Genomic DNA, 25,906 nt, shown 5'->3' on the forward strand with positions numbered 1-25,906 from the left:
TATCCCATGTCGCTGCATGCAGGGGCATAGCCAGCCCTCTGTTGGCAGGGGAGCAAAGCATTTCCTCCCTCCACCCCCACATTAAAAATATTATCTGGATATTGAATCCTTGTCAGGCAAAGATATTTACTCCCCGAGACACTCCCCTCCTCATGCTGCTGCAGTAGAGGAAGTGGCCTGCCTCCAGCTGCCGACGCTGGGGCTTCTTGCGCATGCTCAGTTTGTTCAGGAACTGTGCATGCATGAGGAATCCCTGTGTCAGTCTCAAGGCACACCACCAACTTGTTCTTTACTGCAGGAGGAGGGGGTGACTGGGGCAATGAATCTCTTTGGCTTGCAGGGCTTCAGTATCCCCGCTAACCATTTAATAAGTGCTTTAGGTTTGGAGGGGGCTTGAGCCCAAAGGGGAAAGAGGCCCAGGCCCCAAAGGCCCCCCCCCCCCCTGTGGCTATGCAACTGGTTACATGTCATTGGAAAAGGAAAAATACACATTTCGTGTTTTTCGTTAGAACATAAGAACAGCCAATGGTCTGTCTAGCCCAATATCCTCCAACAATGGCCCTTCCAGGTCACAAGTACCTGACAGAATCCCAAATAATAGCAAGATTCCATGCTACCAATCTCAGGGACAGCAGTGGTTTCTCTCATGTCTATAAATGGTGCGCACAGTTGCATATGTGATAGAATAATACCACTTATGCTGTAACTTAATTGTCCCTTGATTGGCACTTAATTGACAATAATTGGCTGTAACTAGCACTGATTTGCAGTTGTGAGTTATGACTATTCTTTTAATAAATAGAAATAAAGCAAAACATAGAAAAGAAAATAAGATAATACCTTTTTTGTTGGACTAACTTACCGTATTTTTCGGACTATAAGACGCACCGGACCATAAGACGCACCTAGGTTTTAGAGGAGGGAAATAGGAAAAAAAAAATTTTCCTTTTTCCCTCCTCTAAAACCTAGGTGCTCCGGTGCGTCTTGTCCGAGGTCAGGATCACCCTCCCCTACTCACATCAGCGATGTTCCCTGGTGGTCTAGCGACGTCGGGGCAGGAAAGAGCCCCCTCTTTCCTGCCCAGCGCGCTGCTCTCCGTCCTCCTGTATCCTGCCTGACGGTCTCGGCGAGATTCAAAATGCTCGGCGGCCATTTTGAATCTCGCCGAGACCGTCAGGCAGGGTACAGGAGGACGGAGGAGGACGGAGAGCAGCGCGCTGGGCAGGAAAGAGGGGGCTCTTTCCTGCCCCGACGTCGCTAGACCACCAGGGAACATCGCTGATGTGAGTAGGGGAGGGCGATTCGGGGGGGAGGGCGATCCGGAATCGCTACCTTCGGACTATAAGACGCACCCCCCATTTTCCTCCCAAATTTTGGGGGAAAAAAGTGCGTCTTATAGTCCGAAAAATACGGTAATACATTTTTTGATTGGCTTTTGAAGGTAGCCCTTCTTCAAATCAGAAATGAGCAAATGTTGACATATCAGAATATCTAAATGAAACACAAAAGATTTCCGATGACAGTCTCACAGGAAGAGGGTGGGCTGAAAAGAGGGTGATAAAGCAGTATAATTTTATGGTTTATAGAGGGATAGAAAACCCAGATCTTTGTTAAGTCCTGTCTGGTGGATGTCAAAATATTTCATCATTTTGACTTCAAAAGTCTTCTGTTCCTGGATTGTCTTAAAATTTCCCTTTAGTATTCGCACCATAAAATCATTGATGCACTGCTCTGGTTTTGTAAATTGCTGTCCCACAGAGGTGACATCTTGGTTGGCATTGTAATGTTTAATAAAATTGACTCTCATTATCAGCATATGGCTTGTTTCTCCAATAGAGCACCCCTTTTCACACTTTTTGTATTGAATGATATACACCACATTTGAAAATGAGCATGTGAAAGGTCCCCTTATGCTAAATGTTTTTCCTATGTGAGTGATTGTGGGATCCTGTGAATTGTGTTGGCACAGTTTGCAGTTTGGTATATTGCAGGGACATGTGCCATTCTCTTCTTTTTGAGCTTGAAATCTTCTGTTCAGTGTGCAGCAGTAGCCAAAAAAGCAAACAGGATGCTAGGAATTATTAGGAAAGAGATGGTAAATAAGACCAAAATATTGTAATGCCTCTGTATCACTTTATGGTGCGACCTCACCTTGAGTATTATGTTCAATTCTGGTGGCTGTTTCTCAAAAAAGATATAGCGTAATTAGAAAGGTTCAAAGAAGAGCGACCAAAATGATAAAGTGTATGGAACTCTTCTCATATGAAGAAAGGCTAAATATGTTAGGGCTCTTTAGCTTGGAAAAAAGATGGCTGAGGGGGGATATGAGATCTATAAAATCCTGAGTGATGTAGAACAGGTAAAAATGAATCGTTTTTTCACTCTTTCAAAAAGTACAAAGACCAGGGGACAGTCAATGAAATTACATGGAAATACAGTTCAATCCGCTTAAGTGCAAGGGTCTGGGACCAAAGAAATACATGCAGTTAACCGGAGCATGCACTTAACCATTGTGACCCAAAGAAGCTTGACATCTGATAAACATATGTACAGTACTGTTTATTATACGTACAGTATACAGTCTCCGTTAACTGACGTTAGGCTTACTTGAAGTAATCAGTGATAGTCCTCTGTACACTATTGTGTCTGTGAATTTCATAGACTACGTCTGCCAGACGGTAAAAACTGTCATAGCACTGACATCCAGTGGCCTCCAGATAGGCCCGTACGGTGTTGAGACTCTCCAGCGCTCTTGCAAAAGTGACAGGAGGTTGTTGAATTTCGTCAGCATGTGCCTCGCTGCTCATTTCATAATCTGTTTCAACATCAGCCGTTGCCTGCGTGTAGGCGCATATCTGGACATCAGTGCTGTTGTCGACTGTTTGTAGATCGTAATCAACAGCTATGTAGCAATGAAACTCCTCTTCAGTAACACCAGCTGGGATGTCAATAGCCTGTTCATCTGACGCGTTTGCAACAGCTGCATCTGTTTCATAGTAACATAGTAGATGACTGCAGAAAAAGACCTGCACGGTCCATCCAGTCTGCCCAACAAGATAACTCATATGTGCTACTTTTTGTGTATACTTTACCTTGATTTGTATCCGTCTTTTTCAGGGCACAGACCGTATAAGTCTGCCCAGCACTAGCCGCGCCTCCCAACCACCAGCCCTTTGATTTGTATCTGTGATTTTCAGGGCACAGACCGTATAAGTCTGCCCAGCACTAGCCGCGCCTCCCAACCACCAGCCCTTTGATTTGTATCTGTGATTTTCAGGGCACAGACCGTATAAGTCTGCCCAGCACTAGCCCCGACTCCCAACCACCAGCCTTTTGATTTGTATCTGTCTTTTTCAGGGCACAGACCGTATAAGTCTGCCCAGCACTAACCTTGCCTCCCAACCACCAGCCCCGCCTCTGCCATCCAATCTCCGCTAAGCTCCTGAGGATCCCTTCCTTCTGAACAGGATTCCTTTATGTTTATCCCACGCAAGTTTAGACAAATCATATCACTCTCTTCCATTGCCCGAGGTTTTCCATTCATGAGGACAGTTGTGTGTGGGAGGTGGCGTGGTGCAGGAGATACCACAACAGAGTGCAGTTTCAAAATGGGTTCCGCTTCTGAAATAGTAATTTTGGCAGCCCAAGCCCTTTAGCACCGAGCCGCTGTAGGGCCACCGTGCCAATAGCGTGCGCCAAATCGACCCTGCTACCGGGGTAGCGCAGGCACCCGGCGGTAGTTCCAAAGTTGACCTGCAAAGTTTTCTGTGGTAGAAAATAATTTTTTATTTTCTACCGCGGAGGTGTTCCCAGCAGTAACCTGCAGCACAGCAACATTGCTGTGCACTGCCTGATTCCCGCATGAGTAGCGGGTGAGCCGCTATCGTCCTCTAAATAGGTGGTAGTAAGGGCTCAGCAGTAAATAGCTACACACTAATTTTAATAATACACGCCCATTTACAGCCCCATTTTTAAAAAGGCCTTTTCCCGCTGCAGTAACAAAATGGCTGAGCACGCACCAATTTCTTTTTTTTTTTTTTTTTTTTACTTTTCATACTTTATTAACATTTTCATTTATGCAAATACAACATAAACTAGATCTAGACAAGAATACCAAAGATCAATCAAACGTAGCAATTATACATTATATCGACCACAAATGTTGATCCAAGATCTAGGAAATAAAACTATCAAATCAAAGAATAAACAGCTATTATGAACAGAGAGAGATGACGGAAAATCGCAGCCAAGTAACGCCTCAATACAATGCCTGTTACAACATTATTCTTTAGAGGAAATAAAATCTTGTAACATTTTTGGGTCAAAGAAAATATATGATGTAGAATTAATGGAAATAAGACATTTACAAGGAAACCTCAGTTGAAAAGTTCCTCCTATACGAAAAACTCTTTCTTTTAATAACAAAAATACTTTTCTTCATATCTGGGTGTCCTTGGAAAAGTCTGGAAAAATCTGTATTTTTGAACCCAAAAAAGTGGAGTTCATATGGCGAAAATAAAGTCTCAGTAGCACGCACCAATTTCACGTGCCAAAACTAGCACAGGCCACTTTTTACCTCGGCTTAGTAAAAGGGCCCCTAAACCTTCAGAGAGGTAGTGTTTGGTGGCAGGAAGACCACCTTGACGTTAGACAGCCTGACATCATCACTGTGTGCAGCACAGTTATCACAAAGCAACAAAATCTGACGCTTTTGTGCCCGCATTCTAGTGTCTAACTTCTTTAGCCACTGCTTCCAAATTTCCCCAGTCATCCATGAATTTGTATTAGCCTCGTATGACACAGGAAGTCGCTTAACATTCTTGAAGCAACGGGGCTGTTTGCTCTTTCCAATGACGAGTGGTTCCAACTTCTCACTTCCATCCATATTGCAGCAAAGGAGGATTGTCAATCGGTCCTTTGACGTTTTACCTCCAGTAGTTTTGGCTTGTTTGAATGCAAGTGTTCCATCAGGAATCGCTCGCCAGTAGAGATCGTTTTCGTCAGCATTGAAAATGTCACGAGGTGCAAACTTGTTCAAGATGGTAGGAAGAACTGAAACAACCCAATTTTCAGCACCAAAGTCATCAGCATCTTGTTTTTCACCATGCTGTTTCTTGAATTTTATGTTGTTCCTCTCCTTCCATCTTTCCAACCATCCAACAGTGGCTTTGAATTCAGTTAGTCCAAGACTTTCAGCTAGCTGATTAGCTTTCTCCATAAGCAGTGGACTACTGATAGGAAATTATTCTTCTTTACCATGTATGTATGCACATGGTATATATATATACCATGATCTGTTCCATATACGTTATGTTCCATGTATGTTACCATGTACGTATGCACCTTAACACAATACCATTTGTAACTCTGTTACCCGGAAATGGCAACCGCCATAACGGCAAATGTATGTATGCACCTTAACGCAATACCACTTGTAATTCTGTTACCCGGAAATGGCAACCGCCATTACGGCAAATGTAAGCCACATTGAGCCTGCAAATTGGTGGGAAAATGTGGGATACAAATGCTACAAATAAAATAAATAAATAAACTGTCTGCTCCTGACTTGAGAAAACCACCGAAGAAGAGCATCTTCTACATCCTCAGCTTTTCCCGCCTGTTTACGTTTCCTATGTGGATTTGTATTGTTTTGCCTGTCTTCTAGAAGCTGATCTTTCTGCTTCAAGATACGTGAAATTTGTCTGGGATTGACACCATATTCTTTAGCAGTAGATGCTTGACTTTGTTTGTTTTCTAATTTTTTAAGAACTTCTATTCGTTCAGCCAGTGTTAAAGTCTTACAGTTGCGCGATGACGACTCCAGTGTACACTCTAACAACTTTCTTTCGCTTATTCTGCCTGTGGCAGTTAACCAATGAGATTTTAAATTTATCACCCCTTTTTTCTCGTGCCAATTGGCTTCCATATTCCGTGCGTACGCTTATGCGGAGTCTTTCCTGCAGAGGAGCGGTCTTAAACCATGCATATAAGCGAATCTTGCACTTATCAGTGGTGCGCTAAACTGAAGTTTGTCCCCATAGAAATTGATGGCGCCAAAAACGGGACCGAAGTACGGCATGCAGTTAAACAGAGCATGTGCTTATCCGACGTGCAGTTAAATGGAGTGCACTGTACTTTATAAACAAATAGGAGGAAATATTTTTCACTCAAAGACTAGTTAAGCTCTGGAGCTCATTGCCAGAGGATATGGTAACAATGGTTAGTGTATCTGGGTTAAAAAAAGGTTTGGACAAGTAAGTCTGTAGTCTGTTATTGAGATAGGCATGGGGGAGGCCACTGCTTGCCCAGGTATTGGTATCATAGAATGTTGCTACTGTTTGGGCTTCTGCCAGGTACCTGTGACCGGATTGGCCACTGTTGGAAGCAGGATACTGGGCTAGATGGACCATTGGTCTAATCCAGTATGGCTGTTCTTATGTTATAAACCACCTTCACTGGACCCTGCCTGCCCTTCCAACTATCATCCCATCTCCCTCCTTCCTTTTACATCCCAGCTGCTTGAATGTGCTGTTCATTGCCACCGTCTTTCTGTCATGTCAAACTATTCTTGATCCACTACAATCTGGCTTTTGCCATCTACATTTCTACACAAACAGCCCTTGCCAAAGTCTCCAGTGACCTGTTCTGACCAGATCCAAGGGCCTAACAATCCTCAACCTTCTTGACCTATCTGCTGCTTTGAACACTGTTAATCACCGCCTACTCCTTGAGTCTCTGTTCTGTCTTGGGTTTCTTCTTATCTCTCCCAATGCACTTTTAGTATACTCTGGTGGATCCTCCTCACTGCTATTTCACTATCAGTTGATGTACCTTTGGGATCTCTTTTCTCTCGAAACTTGTTCCTTTGGTGCTGCAATTTACTCCCATGGTTTCCAGTAACATCTTTACTCTGATGACTGCCAGATCTACCTCTCTACACCAGAGATTTCACCAATAATTCAGGTCCAAATCTCAGCTTTCTTGTCTGATATTGATGCCTGGATGTCCCACTGCCACCAGAAACTGAACATGGGCCAATACTGAGCTTCATATATTTCCCCCTAAACCCACCTGTCCTCCCATTCTCTATTTCTGTGAATCATCCTCCCTGTCTCCTCAGCTTGTAGCCTTGGGGTCAGCTTTGACTCCTTTCTCTGTTTCTCTGTTTACATCCAACAGACTGCTAAAACCTGTTGTTTCTCACCAACAGTAATCTCTTCCTTGTTCTGAAGTAGAGAGGTGTGGTAGCCGTGTTAGTCCACTCTTACAGGTTATCAATAGAAATCAAACAAAATAAAACATGGAAAAGAAAATAAGATGATACCTTTTTTATTTGACATAACTTAATACATTTCTAAAAAGCTAATCAAGAAATGTATTATTTATGTCCAATAAAAAAGGTATCATCTTATTTTCTTTTCCATGTTTTATTTTGTTTGATTTCTATTGATAACCTTTAAGAGTGGACTAACACGGCTACCACACCTCTCTACTTAATGACGAAGAAGGGCAACCTTCGAAAGCTAATCAAGAAATGTATTAAGTTATGTCCAATAAAAAAGGTATCTTTTTATTTTATTTTTCTTGTTCTGAACACTCTATTGAAATCCTTATCCACACTGTCATCACCTTCCCCTTACATTACTGCAGCTTGCTGCTCTCAGTCTCCCGCTAAACCCTCTCTCTCTCTCTCTCCTTCAATCTGTTCAGCATTCTGTTTCATGACTTATTTTCCACCAGCCTCACTGCATTCACATAATCCCATGCCTCAAGTCACTTCAATGGCTCCCCATCTGTTTCTGTATACAGTTCAAACTCCACTTACTGACTTACATTTATTCTGCAGCTCTGTGAGGGAAATACAGTTGACACAACATATACAAACAGATGTGGAGATGATAGCACAAAGTCTAGAGGAAAGACATACCTTATCACTGGTCCCAAAGCTTAGAACCCCCCTTTATCTACATATTTACTGATAAGAAATATGGACCATCAGGAGTATATAAAACATAGTAGTTTATTTAGAGAGCAATAAAGATGAATACTACTACTACTACTTAACATTTCTAGAGCGCTACTAGGGTTACGCAGCGCTGTACAATTTAACAAAGAGAGACAGTCCCTGCTCAAAGAGCTTACAATCTAATAGACAAGTGAACGGTCGGTCCGATAGGGGCAGTCAAATTGGGGCAGTCTGGATTCACTGAACGGTAAGGGTTAGGTGCCGAACGCAGCATTGAAGAGGTGGGCTTTAAGCAAAGACTTGAAGATGGGCAGGGAGGGGGCTTGGCGTAAGGGTTCAGGAAGGTTGTTCCAAGCATAGGGTGAGGCGAGGCAGAATGAGCGGAGCCTGGAGTTGGCGGTGGTGGAGAAGGGTACTGAGAGGAGGGATTTATCCTGTGAACGGAGGTTACGGGCGGGAACGTAAGGGGAGATGAGGGTAGAGAGGTAGTGAGGGGCAGCAGACTGAGTGCATTTGTAGGTAAGAAGGAGAAGCTTGAATTGAATGCGGTATCTGATCGGAAGCCAGTGAAGTGACCTGAGGAGAGGGGTGATATGAGTATATCGGTTCTGGCGGAATATGAGACGTGCAGCAGAGTTCTGAACAGACTGAAGGGGGGATAGATGGCTAAGTGGGAGGCCGGTGAGGAGTAAGTTGCAGTAGAATAGCCAGCAGCAGTAAAGATTCATATAGTACCTAATACAATTCCTAATAATAATCCTGTGGCTAAGGAAAGCAAGCATGATGCCTTTCAGTCAGCACACACTCCAACCTCTGGTAAAAACCAACTAACTAACCCAGCTGCAAATTTGATCACAGAACTTAAATATACAGCCTATAGGTGTCAGTAGAATTGTCTTGTCTTCATGATAGTGGAGATGAACAGCAGACCTGGTCGCAGGAGGTGGTACCTCAAAATGGTATTACAGTAATCAGGATGCTTCTTCTTTGGCTGATCTTTGCATGTTTTTATTGGAGAGGTGTGGTAGCCATGTTAGTCCACTCTTAAAGGTTAGCAATAGAAATCAAACAAAATAAAACATGGAAAAGAAAATAAGATGATACCTTTTTTATTGGACATAACTTAATACATTTCTTTATTTATACTGTTTGATATCAGTCATGTCCTTCAAGTCCTGATTGCATAGTGGATTGTTATTGGCTGGGGCCTTTGTTGTGGCTCTTGGCCCAGTCATAGAGATGTTCACCAAGTCATCTCCAAATATCTCCCAAAATAGGGCACATGACTTCAGGTGGTCAAACTGCATAAACAATAGTCCTTCTCCAAAGTCTTCTGCATTCTTCCAGGCTGATTTTTAGCTGAGTCGCTGAGCATACCCTGTCAGCAGAGTCACAGTGGTTACCCTTATCTGATGAAAGGCAGGGGTAAAAGATTTTAGTACAAAGAATCCGGGCCTGCACCACAAGTTTGGTCAGATTAAGTTCTGTGATATATAACATTAAATTGTGACAGAGGCTATACCATTTACAGCTTGTCAGTATCTCTCCTCTCATCTCTCCCTAAACCCCTCCCCAGGAGATCTGTTTATCAGGTAATTCACTCTTATCTATATCCTCTTGCTTTTTCTTTGTGACCCTTCTCCTCCACCACCAACTCCAGGCTCGGTTCTAACTGCTGCACCATATGCCTGGAATAGACTTCTTGAGTCAGTGCTATGCTTTGTCTCTGGGCCTGTTCAAATCCAGGCTAAAAGTCCATCTTTTTTAGGCTGTTAACCCCTTATTTGCCTTTTTAATACCCATGGCTAACTTGCATTGTCATTGTTCTGCTGAGTGAATGGTAAGAGTAATAACTGTATATGCAGAGATTTTATTTGCTGTAATTTTATTAAACCATTGTTCACTTGTTTTTTTACCTTTACTCTTTTTAATTCCCCACCAACACCTTCTCCAGCCTTGGGGCATGGCTTGATGCTCCCTACTGGAAGAGGGCTGGAGGAGAAATCTCCTATCTTCCTGATACTGACAGAAGTTACAGGTGCAGTTTGTGGTAATCCCCCTGGCTACCCTCCCCCCTCCCCTTACACCTCCTCCAGTGCTAGTGTCCAAAGGCATCTCCATCAGTGACAGGAGACTCAGGCATAGATCATCTGCAGAATGTGCAGCCAAGTGTCTTCATTGTTTCTGTATTACTTAAAGGAAGTATAAACATTTTTTTTTCCTGCTTGGTCAACAGATGACAACCAGAAGAAAAGCAAAGAAAAAAAAGAGAAGAAAATGGTTGCGCAGAAGCCTCTCGGCACCATCGGATATACTGTAAGCAAAAAGCATACTACTAGATTTTATGCAAGAACCTGATTTCAGTTCACATATATAACCTATTTTTTTCTAATGATACTTGAAGAATGTATGTAAATAATACCAAGAGCAAATTAATATACTGGTAGTCAGAATCACTTGTTTGAGTTTGTGTTTTTAAAACTTGTTTAAATTCTTAGCATTCATCCTGTTTCCCAAATATCAAGCACTTTCTAATGTCATCTATGTTAAAACAAAGTTAGACCCTGTGATGCAGGCTCATCGAACCAAGATTTAAAAGTCGGGTATCGGTGGTTGCACTTTCTCAAAGCTGCCAGATTTTAATTTTGATCCACTCCCCTATCCTGACACATCAAGAGACCCGTAGAGCTGATTTTAATAGGGGGAATAGAGGATTACAGATACCACACCACTTTGGAATGCAAGTTCAAAATCAGGCTTGGCAAACAATCTCCCTCCAGGAACTAAGAGGCAGATGCATCAAGCAAACGTTAAAAAATCTAAATCGTTAAAGTCCCTAACGATTTTTAAAAAAATGAAGAATGCACCAAAACAACAAGTCACACATGCTCGGATCGGTATTGAAAAGTACAATGTATCAAAGAATCATAATACACGTCGGTAATCAGCCCCTAAATCATGCGCAGAGCAGCCAAGCGTTATGTTAGCTGCTCTGCACATGCCACAAACAGTCAAAACACAAGCACATGGCTCCCAAATCAAAACAAAAATAAAAAAAGGGTCGGGAGGGGGCAAAGGCGCTCGTGAGGAGCGTCCTGTATGGCCGTCCTTGCCCCCCCGCCCGAGGTCGCCGTTTCCCCCCCCCCCCCCGCTTCCCCTTGCATTATATATTAAAAAGCAAAACATACCGTTAGCAGCCCCGGCCCCCCCTCCCTTCCTCACTACTCTGTCTCCCCTCAGCTCCGCCTCCCGACATCCTCCGCCCTGTGCCCTGCCCCCTCTTGGGGTCATCGCCGCCATTCCCCCCCTCCACCGGGCCCCCCTCCCTCTTACCGGGCCCGTGCAGCACCTCTCTCCTCTGTCCGAAGGCGCTGCACGGGCAAGAAGAAAAGCTGATGCCTGTCTTCGCCCAGCTTCGGTCGTGCGTCTCTCTCCTCCTGGGCCCGCCCCCGTCTGACGTCAGTAACCTACGTAGCAGCTTTTAATTTTCAAAAGGGTGACTATGATAAAAGGAGGAATATGGTTAAAAAGAAGCTGAAAGGGTCAGCCACAAAGGTGTGAACGGTGTTTAAAAATACTGTTTTGGAAGCCCAGACTAGATGTATTCCACGTACCAACAAAGGTGGAAAAAAGAGCAAACGGTAGCCGGAATGGTTAAAAGGTGAGGTGAAAGAGGCTATTAGAGCCAAAAGAACATCCTTCAAAAAATGGAAAAAAAGATCCGAATGAAGAAAATAAGAAGCAACATAAGCACTGTCAAGCCAGATGCAAAGCATTGATAAAAAATGCTAAAAGAGAATATGAAGATCCTTTTACCTTTGGTAAAACCATGTTGTCTCGGATCCTGTAGTATATTGGATTCTAGGAAATTCACTATCCTTTCAGCATCGCTTCCATTGCTTTTCCAATAACTGAAGTGAGGCTTACTGGCTTGTAGTTTCCAGCTTCTTCTCTGTCACCACGTTTGTGAAGAGAGACCACATCCACTCTTCTCCAATCCCATGGAACCTCCCCCGTCTCCAATGATTTATTAAACAAATCTTTAAGAGGAGCCGCCAGAACATCTCTGAGCTTCCTCCGTATCCTGGGATGGATCCCGTTCGGTCCCATGGCTTTGACCACCTTTAAATTTCCAAGTTGTTCACAAACATTTTTTTCCGTGAATGGTGCTATATCCACTCCATTCTCATAAGTACCTTTGCCAGTCAATCGTGATCCTTCTCCAGGATTTTCTCCCATGAACACAGAACAGAAGTATTTGTTTAGCACATTTGCTTTTTCCTTATCATTATCTACATAGCGGTTCACAGCATCTTTCAGTCTCTCAATTCCATTTTTAATCTTCCTTCTTTCACTAATATACCTGAAAAAATTCTTGTCGCCCCTCCTTACATTTCTAGCCATTTGTTCTTCCGCTCGTGCTTTTGCCAGGCGTATCTCTCTCTTGGCTTCTTTCAGTTTCATCTGGTATTCCTCTCTGTATTCCTCTTGAGTTTTTCTGTATTCTATGAATGCCTACTCTTTATTGTCTCAGCCACTTTCTTGGAGAACCATATTGGTTTCATTTTTCTCTTTTATTTACTGTACAGAAAAACTCAAGAAGAGGAACAGAGAGGAATATCAGATGAAACTACTACTACATCACATAAAGTACGACTGCCACACAGTCAAAATCAAATTGAATGAGTATCTCTTGCTGATAGCAAAAGATACTCATTCACTTTGTTTTGGACTGCATGGCAGTTGTATTTTATGTGGTGTAGTAGTGGGTTCAGCGTGTCTGTTCCGTTTACCAAGTACTTGTATCGTATAAACATTATACACAGAATAGTTCCAACATTCTTGTTCCTCACATCCAATAGAGACTTCTGATGCAGGCCTTTGGCCGATACACAGGCCTGTGTTGAGTCAGTGGATGCAATAAACAAATTGGACCTTACAGTGCTGTCTATTTATTGGCACATTTGCCTATGCTGTTTGCGAGGTTGTTTCCTCTGTGTTTTTTGATGTTTCATATATTTATGCACCATCTTGTCGATTTACACCTACCTGCATGTATTCAGTCGCAGTTTTGTGCATTATAAGATTACCTCCATAGTATGTATTTACATTGCCATCAGCCTTAGTAATTTGTACATAAATACAATGTAATCTGTCCTTTCTCAAAGTGGTATACTCTAATGTTCACTCTGTAGCATATGGAAGGAGGCTGAATGCTTTTCTTCCTGTTTACAAAGGTGTGTCTATTGCCTTTTGATTGTTGACACAATGACTTGTGTGCACCAACTTGTGAGTCTAGCTGAAAAGCTACTTTTTCTTTCCTTTTCAGGCAGAAGCTTCTGATACTCTAAACAGCATAGCACTGAAGTTTAACGTTACACCTAATAAACTTGTGGTAATCAACAAGCTATTCACACGGACAATTGTTCCGGGACAGGTAATGTACTCTCTCCTGTATGAATTCTGATGGACCTTTGATTGCATTTCTGTAGATACTTTAGTGCTCCTTTTTGTATTGGTGCTTACTGTATGTTAGTGCACAAATATCAGGGCCGGTCAAACCCAGTAAGCGGGGTAAGCGCCGCAGGGGGGCGCCTGCCTTCAAGGGCGCCACTGCGGCGCCATACCGTGCCACTCTTGGTGCTTTAAATCTTTAATTTACCTCCGTTCCAGCAGCCGCGTCATTTGAAAGCCCTGCCCCGTCTCTAGCCTTCCCTCCCTTCGTGAGTTCATTCCACAGTCCCGCCTTCTGATGTCATTTCCTCAAGGGCGGGACTTCAGAACGAACTCACGAAGGGAGGGAAGGCTAGAGACGGGGCAGGGCTTTCAAATGACGCGGCTGCTGGAACGGAGGTAAATTAAAGATTTAAAACGCCAAGGGCGGTGCGGTATGGCAGGGGATGGGGGCGGAGAATCGCTGGACAGGGGCAGGGTGGAAGAAAAGAGAAAGGAGATGCTGGTGGGGGCGCGCGCGGGCGCCAACTCAGTGTGCAGGGGGGCGCCAGAGACCCTAGGACTGGCACTGACAAATATTATGGGATAAACTGCTCCAGTTTCTCTGCTATAAGATGGTAAATGTCATATTTACATCATGGAAAACTTAAATAAAGTGGCATTTGGTTAGTCTGTGGAAATCCAGTCAAGGGTTTAAAAATGTTCAGGCATAGTTAAAATGTGTGTTCAGAGGGTAATTTTCAAACCCCATGAGGAGCTTGCAGATCTTACAGGTACCTTATAATTTTCAAAATTTGGCAGCTGCCAGAATGGAGTACCTCTGAAAATGTACATGAGGGGCTTTCATAATGAAACTTCTGTGTGTACTATGCTGTTTTGCCCTCAGTTCCACCCCTGTCAATGCAAGTAGTTCCCAAACAGGGGGTCACATCCCCAAATTGGGTTGTAACATCCTCGTGTGGAGTTGCTAGCACATTTGCACAGGAGAAATAAAAATACTGCTATGTGACTAGCAGATGTGCACAGAAAAGAGTTGGCTTGCTAATGAGCATGTGTGAAGAGATGCAGAGTACAGAACCATTGTTGTCTGTCCCTATACTATGCTTGCCAGTAACAGGTTGAAAAAAGACCAGGGAAACATTGCCAGCCCAAGCCTATACTCACTCGCCTCCAGCACAAAAAACTCAGCCCCTCCAATCGGAACACTTTCTAGCAAAGTCCTTTGCTAGTCCTCGCGTGCCGTTGCGAGGCCCAATTGACCATGGTTGTTGTTTTGAGTGAGCCTGGGGGCTAGGGATACCCCATCAGTGAGAACAAGCAGCCTGCTTGTCCTCGGAGAAAGCGAATGCTACATACCTGTAGAAGGTATTCTCCGAGGACAGCAGGCTGATTGTTCTCACAAACCCACCCGCCTCCCCTTTGGAGTTGTGTCTTCCCTTCTCTTTGTCTTGCTACATATGAGACTGGCCGGCACGAGCCGGTTCGGGCGGGAAGATGGCCGCGCATGCGCGGTGCGCATCGGCGCACGAGGACTAGCAAAGGACTTTGCTAGAAAGTGTTCCGATTGGAGGGGCTGCCATGGACGTCACCCATCAGTGAGAACAATCAGCCTGCTGTCCTCGGAGAATACCTTCTACAGGTATGTAGCATTCACTATCAGTTTAGAGGGATTAGTAGGTGGTTGGTTTAGGTGCAGAATATCTGTATCTATGTTGATGCACATGTGGATAAATGACCGTATTCCAGCTAAGTGCTATTCTGTAGGTGTGCTCTAAAATTTGATGGTGTGTGCTTTGCAGGTGGGCATTTAAATAGGTAGAGTTTCAGTGGAACATGTGATTATAAAATGCTGCAATCTAAGTGTGTTCTTTGCCAATCTGAGCGTGAATATTTACACTAACTCAATGGCTAGTGTAAGTGCTCATGCTTAAAATACAGGCAAATATTTAACCTGTTAGCTAGTATTCTATAAAGAAAAGTAGATGCCTACTTTCCTTTATAAAATGGGCTCCAAATAAGCAAATTCTTGGTGCCTAAAAATCCTTTGTAAAATTACCCTCATAGTGCTGCTGAAAATTGACAAAAATGTAGTCAATCTCTGTATGGGGACTGGGGATGTTCAAAAAATAAGAAACCCAAACTTTGAATCAAAACTGTATATTAGGTAGAAGGGGAAGAGAATTCAATTCAAAATCTTTATAAGGTAGCGGACATGCCTTACAATGTCCACAAGGTGTATGTCCCCTAGATGAGTCTTTGATATTGTCAGTATGAGAAATAAAATTAGGTCTGACTGTTCTATTTATATCTGGTGCTGTATTATCTTTTTTTATTCTGGATCACAAATTATGTTGTGTTGATTTGTAACAAGAATTTTGAAAAAAAACTGAATCGGGGAGGTAGGAGGAAGGGAATGTTCATTAAAGTTTCTCTCACTCGTTTTTTGATTACATATATTTTGTAATGATAAGTACTAAAATTGGGTAGAAGGGTTTCATTTACAAGGGGTACTGACGATGTATAGAGCATTTATAGTGAGCTGTTTTATTATGGCTAGTCTCACTAAAAAATAGCTCGGCTGAAGGAATAGCCTATACTGAATTCTCCTCCCCTTCTACCTAATATATAGTTTTTGATTCAGAGTTTGGGATTCTTATTTTGTTGAACATCCCCAGTCCCCATACAGGGATTGACTACATTTTTTAGAATGTTATTTCAGTGTCTCTCCTTTTAGGGATTTATATAGAAATTGCTGAAAATTGACATTCAGTGACCACTGGTGTACAGAAAATTCCTTTTGAATGCCTGCAGTAGAGCTGTTCAGTTGTCTTGAACTCTTCCGTTAATAAAAGGTTTGTTGTTTTCACAGGTGCTTTATGTGCCAGACATTAACCATCATTCCAGTGCTAGCCTGGGTTCCAGTCCTGGTTGTGTTGTTTCTCCTGTTTCATCAGATGCTGAATATGATAAACTCCCTGTGAGTCCAGACTTGTTTTGCTGACAGTATAACATTTATGTAGCTTAAGAAGTGGAAATGCTGATGTGCCATATAGACATAAAAACGTAAGACTTGAGCAGAACATACTGAAGCAAGCTGAAATGATTGTTTTCCAGATGTGTGACCTGTAAAAAGGTGTTGAAGTAGGGGGTGGGCAGAATTTATTAATGGCAGCATGCCAGGCTCAGTCAGATGACTCAGTTTTGCTGTGATGAGTGGAAAGAGAAAATGCAAGTTTTTTCCTCTGAACATACCTCTGGATTAGATGGGTCGTTTTCCTATATGGGGTGAACTGGTGGTTGTTTCTTCCAGAGCAGAGCAATTGTGATCAATGATAGAAGGTCAGCCTTTGTCCCCCTCCAGTGCTTGAGCCTTCATTAATACCAGAGGAGCGGAGAGTTCCCAGAGATCTGGTGTTGGACTCTTGGCGGTTTATCCCCATCCCTGTGGGTTCTGTCTCCGTCCCCACTCCATCCCTGCAGGCCCCGTCTCTGTCCCCATCTCGTCCCTGCAGGCCCCGTCTCTGTCCCCATCTCGTCCCTGCAGGCCCCGTCTCCGTCCCCACAAGTTCTGGCTCCATCCCCATGGGCTCTGTTCTCATCTGCAGAAGCCTCAAACACTTATGATTTTATATTTAAATCTTTTTATTAAAGTATAAAAAGGAACAATATGCTGTGCAACTGTTGTAGATAAATTAAAAATAGAAATAACAATGAGCAACTATAATAAACCCTCCCATCACCACCACCCTCTACCCTTCCAACCTCAACAATAGCTGACTTCTACTACCCCAAGGAATTCTAATCCACCCTGTTAAAATGTCCATGGGTACAAAATACAGCCCGTTCTGTATGCCCTAGAGGGGAGAAATATGCCCTTTGAAGCACTGTTATGATTTTTTAATCTGTGGATGAATAAGAAGTCATCAACAATCTCAGGAGTCAGTCTAGCTCCTGCAGTAGAAGATGTGCTGGTAGCAAGATGTACAGAATCCCCCATGCAAATTTTGCTAGCTGTGGTCAGCATGTTTGCTTGTTTTTCCAAAAAATAAAAATATTGTCGTCTGCATCAATCAAACATAAATAACAGTCTAGTTCATTAACAGGCTTCAAAGTAGAAAGTGACACAGGGACAAAGTTTGTCCCCGTCCTCACCCCATCCTGTCATTGTGGGATCTGTCCCTATCCCCACTCTGTCCCCATCCCATCCCTGCGGGCTCTGTCCCCATCCCCTGTCCCCATCCCCGCAGTTATTCTCTAGAATGGACCCACTTGGAACTTATGCTGGGGGAAGAGGGGGGAGCATGAGAAGGGCAGATCAATTTGATTGTGATCAGCTTGAAGAAACCACTGGCTGATCTTATCTACTGAGGTTTAATTTGGAGGAGCTGTTAGCTGTTTTCTTAGTAATAGTATTGTCTTCATGTTCTCAAAATAAATAAAAACTTATTAAAGGAAAAAAGTTCCACAACAGGACATTGTCTCTTCTCCCATGGCTTTTTAATTTCCTCAGGAGTGTCTCATGAAGAACTTTTCTGAGAGTCTAGATATAGTAATCAACTGATTCACCATTATCCACATGTTGATTGCACCTTCAATAAAATGCAGATTAGTGAGGCAAGACTTTACTTGGCTAAATCTGTGTTAACCCTTTCCCATTAAACCACGTTTATCTATGTCAGGGTGGGCAACTATACACAGAGGGCCTCATGAATGTCAGTTCTACCCCTAGTGGGCTGCACATAGAACATTTTTTATATATATTTTTTAAATTTATTGACTTTTAGTACAAACAGAATACACCCCAAGACTCTCCCCTTCTATCCCTCCTGAGCCGTAGTGCCACAATCACCAGGTACTTAGACCTGACTGAGATCTCCAGTGCTCATATGGTTGCCAGATTTTAGAAAAAGACAACAAATTACCTTATCTCAATGCAGTCAATTTAGACATTTGAAAAAGAAAATACACCTTTTGAACAATATGCAGCATAGACAACAATGTCTTATGTTTAAAGTTGCGTGCTAAAGCCAGCTAAGCTGCTGTAAAGAAATGTATCAGCAACTTCCATAGCATCCCACGGATCAGTCCAGAGACGAGTGGGTTATGTCCCTCTACCAGCAAGTGGAGATAGAGAGAACTTCAGAAGTTTACTATATGTGGACATGTGCAGCCACCTTAACTTCAGTATTCTCTCTCTGTCAGCAGGTGGATGGACATATCCTGTGCAGCTCTCTGGATGGTGTTTGCTCCTAGCCTGTTCCCTCAGGTTTAGTTGAGCTGGGGGTCTGGGCTTTCAATTCCAGCCTGATTGGGGTACATCTGGTGGGGTCAGGTCCCTCCCCCCGCCCTCACCATTTCCTACCTCCCTGGCCTGCTTTGGCCAAGCTCTTACCATATCCTGGAAGTTGCTCTCCAGCTAGGCCCAAAATCTCCTGCCTTTTAAAAAACTAAAACAAACAAACAAAGAGGCTGAGGCCGAGAGCTTCATTGTGCCGGTGTGTGCTCTGTGCTACCTCCAGCTGCTTTCCTGACACAGTTAGTAGTGGACTTAATTCTTCCCGGTAGGGGCAGTTTGTATCTCTGGATTGATATGTTGGGACTAATGGAAAGGAAATTATCAGATAAGGACTAATTTTACCTTATGATATTCGACACTGACTTCCAGTGGCTTAAAATGCAACAGGTAGCACTCTGCCTGCCACAGGTATGGCTTTTGTAGTACCTGGTATACCAAATCCAAAACAGATATCCAGTAAGACTACCACAGTACATGCCCACAAGATATGTAAGAACGAACCCCTTTTCCCACAGTTCCTCCAACACTGATCAGAAGCCTCAGGAGTATAGTACCAGTATAGAAAATTTTGAAACCATTTTCAGAGAGGTTACTAGCCACTGAGGGTTTAAGCAAGTACTTAAAACCTTTTTCCCAGGTCTCCGAGGGGAAGGTGGCATGCAATGCTCCTTCCCATCTAAATATATATAGCGATGCTGGGTTGCAGAATTTGAGACAAACACAACGAAGATGACAAAAATAGGATAACAGACAATGTTCCAGGAAGCTTTATCAAAACATCCAGGACTCGACAGAAGTCGTATTTCAGCCAGAAGTGGCCTGCCTTAGGAGTCTTCTACTAGATGTATGAACTTGTTCGCTAACTTTGTACAACTGAATGCAAAACTGTATATAACTTATGCAAGACTTATCGTTAGAAACTCTGTAAAATGCGGCTTATTTTTGATTCCTATCGAACAAACACTAACGCTGGAACACTCAGGACAACAAGCTGAAAAGGGAGGCAGAATACAACAGCAGGGCTGAATATAGGTGAGATATGCTGCCTCTTTTCCCCTCCTCATATGGCTTGTTCCAGTGCAGTTTCAGCCAGACTAAGTTCTCACCGAGCCTTACGATGTATAAAATCCCATACCTGCCGATAATGAAACATCTCCCTCTTAATCCATATTCCTCCTAAAGATCCTCAAAGGAGACAAATTCCTCCTGTTCCCAAAATTGCCCCAAAGTATACAAACCATTGGTGGCCCATCTTCTATACACTGGATTTCTGGGGTTTGGAGAAAAATTGGGAGCATACTGTAAGGCTGTCTGGAGATGATAAAGGCGATCTGAATCATGTACCACATGGTCAAGGGGTGACTAATATGTATCAGCACCCTAAGGGTTAGCACTGAAAGATATGTCTTTGGTAACCACAGGGTAGCCCAGAGTGGAGGGGACCACAACCAAAACCGCTCCCAATTAAGCCACCTTTTGGAGGTACCTGGTATCCAATCCACTAAAAATCGCAACTGAGCTGCCTGATAGTATAGCAGCATGTTAGGAACTCCTATCCCCCTCCTTAGAAGTTGGCAGAAAAAGCATAGATCTCCCCACCCTTGGTGGACACTTTCACCAAAAAACTGCAAACATCTTATGATTAAATTGTACAAAAAATGCTGAGGAACTGGGAGAGGAAGAGTTAAAAAAAAAAAAGAAAAGATGCAGAAGCATCAGCTTTACTGCCTGAAAATGGCCAATCCAAGATATCGTAAGACCCTCCCATCTCTCAAGCTCTTCAAACAATTCACAAAGTTTGGGTGGAAAATTAGCGGAATATAAACCCCCTAAAGTAGCAGTAACATGAACCCCTAAATATTTGATAGACTTATGAGCCCAGGGAAATGGAAAACTGCCCTTCAAGTGATTTATTATCGGGGCTGGAAGATTGAGATTTAGAATTTATGATTTAGTCATATCAACCTTGAAATCAGACATGTGCCCATATTGTGTAAGGGCCTCCTTGACTCATCTAAGAGACGTCTCAGGTGTTGTTAAGGTCAGGAGAATGTCATCCGCAGAGAGCATAATCTTATTTTTATTTTTATGCTCATGCTGACCCCCTATCCAGTCCCCCCCAATATCCTGATCCCAAGGTTCTATGGATATAGCAAACAGCAGTGGGGAGACCGCACAGCCCTGACGAGTACCTCAGTGTAGTTCCAAAGGCTGAGTATATGAGCCATTAATTTGTAAAGCCGCAAGAGGACTCCATTAGAGCAAGCGTATCCAGGTTAAATAGCACCCTGATATCCCCATCCTGCACTGTGAACATGAAAGGCCAGCACACCTGGTCAAATGCTTTTTCAGCATCAATAGATAATAATAGCATAGGTGCCTGGTTCTCTCGAGCCTGTTGGAGCAGATGAAGCAGACATCAGATGTTATATGTCTGCCGTCCCAGGATAAAACACGCAGTGTATGGAGATGCTCGTGCAGGAAGTGTTTGAGGGATTAAGCTTATGCTGAACTTCCAATAGGGCTATTTGATCCAGCAGGGAGCGCTCCTGAGCCCAGCAGTGTTACTTAAGATGGGCCTTCAAGGCTATAATGTGCTATCGGATGACAGCTTTAAGACCTTCCCATAAGATAATAGGATTAACATCTTCCATATCATTAAGCTCTATATATTCTTTAATAGCTTTCTCCAAATATTTTGAGGATCCAGCAGCGATACATCAATCATCCGCCAGTACCTTGGTCCCAATCTCTCACCTGCTGTCATGAGAGTGAGTACTACTGACACATAATCTGACCATATGCGAGTCTCAATAGTAGTCCCCTGCAAAGCAGCAACAATATCCCCATTCCCCAGCCATATATCTATGCGGGGAAAAAGTGTGATGCATGGAGGAAAAGCAAGTATAGTCTCTTGGAACCATGCCTATGTCTCCATAAATCTACCAGGCCCCAGCGTGCCATAAAACATTTAGGCAACGCCCTGTCATGCTTTGCATACTGTATTCTCTGCACTGTATCTAATTGTGGTCAAGCATAAGGTTAAAGTCCCTTCCCAAAAGGAGGTGACCCTTCCCATAGCACTGTAATTCACGGACCTCATTAGGGGCATAAATAGATTTTAAAAAAAGTATATAGCGTGTCCCTCAAGAGTAGTTTAAGAAATAAATGGGGAAGGAGGGAGGACAACAGTATAACATAGTAACATAGTTGACGGCAGAAAAAGACCTGCACTGTCCATCCAGTCTGCCCAACAAGACAAACTCACATGTGCCACTTTTTGTGTATACCTTACCTTGATTTGTATCTGCCACTCTCAGGGCACAGACCTTAGAAGTCTTGCCCAGCACCAGCCCCGCCTCCCCCCACCAGCTCTGCCACCCAATCTCGGCTAAGCTTCTGAGGATCCATTCCTTCTGAACAGGATTCTATTATGTTTATCCCACACATGTTTGAATTCTGTTAACGTTTTCATCTCCACCACCTCCCACGGGAGGGCATTCCAAGTATCCACCACTCTCTCTGTGAAAAAAAATACTTCCTTACATTTTTCTTGAGTCTGCCCCCCTTCAATCTCGTTTCATGTCCTCTCATTCTACCGCCTTCCCATCTCCGGAAAAGGTTCGTTTGCGGATTAATACTTTTAAAATATTTGAACATCTGTATCATATCACCTCTGTTTCTCCTTTCCTCCAGGGTATACATGTTCAGGTCAGCAAGTCTCTCCTCATACATCTTGTAACGCAAATCCCATACCATTCTCGTAGCTTTTCTTTGCACCGCTTCAATTCTTTTACATCCTTAACAAGATACGGCCTGCAAAACTGAACACAATACTCCAGGTGGGGCCTCACCAACGACTTATACAGGGGCATTAAAACATCTTTTCTTCTGCTGGTCACACCTCTCTCTATACAGCCTAGCAACCTTCTAGCTACGGCCACTGCCTTGTCACACTGTTTTGTCGCCTTCAGATCCTCAGATACTATCACCCCAAGATCTCTCTCCCCTTCCGTACATATCAGACTCTCACCGCCTAACACATACGTCTCCCGTGGATTTCTACTCCCTAAGTGCATCACTTTGCATTTCTTCGCATTGAATTTTAATTGCCAAACCTTAGACCATTCTTCTAGCTTCTGCAGATCCTTTTTCATGTTTTCCACTCCCTCCCGGGTGTCCACTCTGTTACAAATCTTTGTAAGGCAAACTTTACTTTCTAACCCTTCGGCAATGTCACTCACAAATATATTGAACAGAATCGGCCCCAGCACCGATCCCTAAGACACTCCACTACTCACCTTTCCCTCCTCCAAGCGAATTCCATTTACCACCACCCTCTGGAGTCTGTCCGTCAACCAGTTCCTAATCCAGTTCAACACGTCGGGTCCTATCTTCAGCCCGTCAAGTTTATTCAAGAGCCTCCTGTAGGGAGCCGTGTCAAAAGCTTTGCTGAAATCTAAGTAGATTATGTCTATAGCACGTCCCTGATTCAATTCTCCAGTCACCCAGTCAAAGAATTCAGTGAGATTCGTTTGGCACAATTTCCCTTTGGTAAAACCATGTTGTCTCAGATCCTGCAACTTGTTGGCTTCCAGGAAATTCACTATCCTTTCCTTCAGCATCACTTCCATTACTTTTCCAATAACCGAAGTGAGGCTTACCGGCCTGTAGTTTCCAGCTTCTTCCCTATCACCACTTTTGTAGGTGTATAAGCACTGCCTTAGTTTTATTATTAGAGCATTTGATGCAAGCAGTATGGTGGGATAGCATGTATGCACCACCAAATGCTAATGCTGTGGCTTCAGGTGTGTTTCCTGGATGAAAGCCACATACGCGCACAAGAGCAGCAGTTCCTTAAACATCAGTTGACGCTTAGCAGACGTATTAAGACCATGGACATTTAAGGTCACACAATTAAATTCCAGCATCTAGCAAACTCATCCATATACAGTAATCTACCACCCATTGACACCCTGGGTCCCCCCTCCCCTGCCCACCTCCTCCCCACCAACCCCCCCCATAACCAAATAGGGCATGTCACACAACTTCCTAGTGACATGCCCATAACAGAGAGAAGTGAGTCTCACACCATCTAAACTATACTTCTATACTGGTGGCCCCTGCTAGCCATCCCGGGCGATAATAGGCATTCTGCAGATACATCCTCCACAATTATACTGGTCATAGAAACCAAACTCAAGTAATAAACTGTACATCCAGAAGAACAGCTTTCAAGTCTGCGACTGCTGTGATGGCAGCTGCTTCCCAGATAGCTTGCCTCTTGGGCTGACCCTCCCCATGTGACACTCGCTGCCATCTAGGCTGATCCTGTGTCTTGTGACCAGCTCGGGAAGCAGGAACTTGCGAAATCCGTTTCCCCTATGAGAGGAACTCTTGTGCCTCGTCAGCTGAACAAATACACTGTAACTTGCTATCCATGTAAAACACTAGTGCAAATGGGTGTTCCTACTTATATCGAATCCCCTCATCCCATAGCTGTTGGGTTGACGGCCGCAATTCACTCTGGCACTTAGTGTGGTAGCGGACAAAGCCTGATAAATGTCCACCTTATAGCTGTTCCACTCAAAGGGGGCTAGAGCCCTCGCCTTAGTTAGTACACCCTCTTTATGCTCTGTGAAACACACCACAGTATCCTTAGGGACATTCGGTCTCCGGGTCCCTAGCGCATAATGTGCTTTCTCAGTGCCAATGGTCGATGGTTCCCGTGGCATAGATGGCTTTGACAGCATAGCTGCACCAGTTCGTTGCTCTACAGATTCACAGACAGTTCCAGAAGCGCTCGTATCCGTAAATTAGATCAGTGACTCCTATTCTCGAGATCCTCAACTTTCTTCAGCAAAAACTTATTATCTCGCTTATGGTCGAGGAGTTGTTTTTCAATGCTTGAAATGGCATCCACTTGCTCCTCGAGGCCCGCTTCTGTATCTAACAGGCGTATGCCTAGCTCACTATCTCACCCGCAGGTCTGTGCCCAAAGCTGTGAGCTCTAGTCTGACAGCTTTAAGGCCCATTTTTATTTCTTGAAGCCGGGTGCACATCATCATCATACAGTCCTCTGCAGAGACCTGGGACGTTAAAGAAACAGTGGGTGAGGCGTCCATTGTGGTTATCGAAGGTGCCTAAGGCCGCCGCTCGTTGCTGATAATTCACAGCCCAGGGACGGGGAGCGGACATTACAAACTCTCCCTCAGGTCTCCTACAAATGTAACCCTCATTATGTCAGTGTTCCGTTACCGGGATGGCTTCAAGGGATGCTGATGTTACCTCATGTCGAGAGCTTCTCGTTTAAGCAGCCATCATGGATGGTGATATCACTTCCTCTCTCTCGCACACAGAAAATTAGCAAATGCACTATATAATTCATTGCCATCAAAACTGAATATAATGACTGAATTAACATAAATTATTTCCAGAATGGTCTGTTACTGTATACTTCTTTCTTTCCACACAATATTGTTGTGTCCTATTGCTATATCCTTCATTGGTTCCATTGACAACAAAACTCTGGTTAATGATGTTGTACAAGCTGTTTTCTGTGTATTCTTCCCATAATTTCGTGGGCTGAAGAACATTCAGTGACGGGACGCAGGGTGCCTGCCTCTGGTCTATGCTTTCGCTAATTTTGTTCTTTATAATAATTTCTACCATTTTGCCTAGCATTGACATTTAGCTCACTGGTCTGTCATTTCCTGGATCACCTCTGGAAAGAAGGAAACCCTATTTAAAAATTGATATTATGGTGTCTACTTTACAATCTTCTGGTACCGTAGATGATTTTAATGATAGGTTACAGATTATTTTTATCTGGAATTATCTCTGGTGACCAAATGGTAGCAATAAAAGCAACTGGGGAAAGCTAACATTATGCTTGGTTGCATAAGCAGAGTTGTCATCTAGAGGAAGAAAGGAGATAATGCTGCTTTCGTAAAGATGACCAATGGACCGAGCTGTGAGTATGGAGTTCATTTCTTGAGGTCATACCTTTGGAAGGACATTGAGAGAATGGATGCAGTTTAGTGAAGATCTGTAGATCATAGAAAGGAGGGCTTAAGATGCTTAAAATGTATTCACTGGGGAAAGGTGGAAAAAGAAGGGTCATGATATAGTGGAATTAGAAAAGGTACAAGAAAGGGCAACCAAAATGGAGCGACTTCCCTGTGAGGAAA

At 43.5% G+C, this 25,906-nt stretch overlaps 1 protein-coding gene across 1 annotated transcript in view; it reads left to right on the top strand.

Moving 5' to 3' along the window:
* Nucleotides 1–25,906, top strand: part of NCOA7 (nuclear receptor coactivator 7) — a 382,797-nt gene that overhangs the window by 119,817 nt on the left and 237,074 nt on the right. Inside the window, exons 3-5 of the mRNA XM_030198488.1 lie at nucleotides 10,203–10,282; nucleotides 13,296–13,403; nucleotides 16,290–16,397. Of these exons, the coding sequence (XP_030054348.1) occupies nucleotides 10,203–10,282; nucleotides 13,296–13,403; nucleotides 16,290–16,397 (296 nt within the window). The remainder of the gene's footprint in view (nucleotides 1–10,202; nucleotides 10,283–13,295; nucleotides 13,404–16,289; nucleotides 16,398–25,906) is intronic.

This window comes from Microcaecilia unicolor, chromosome 3, assembly GCF_901765095.1.
Source record: "Microcaecilia unicolor chromosome 3, aMicUni1.1, whole genome shotgun sequence".
Classification (NCBI taxonomy): Eukaryota; Metazoa; Chordata; class Amphibia; order Gymnophiona; family Siphonopidae; genus Microcaecilia; species Microcaecilia unicolor.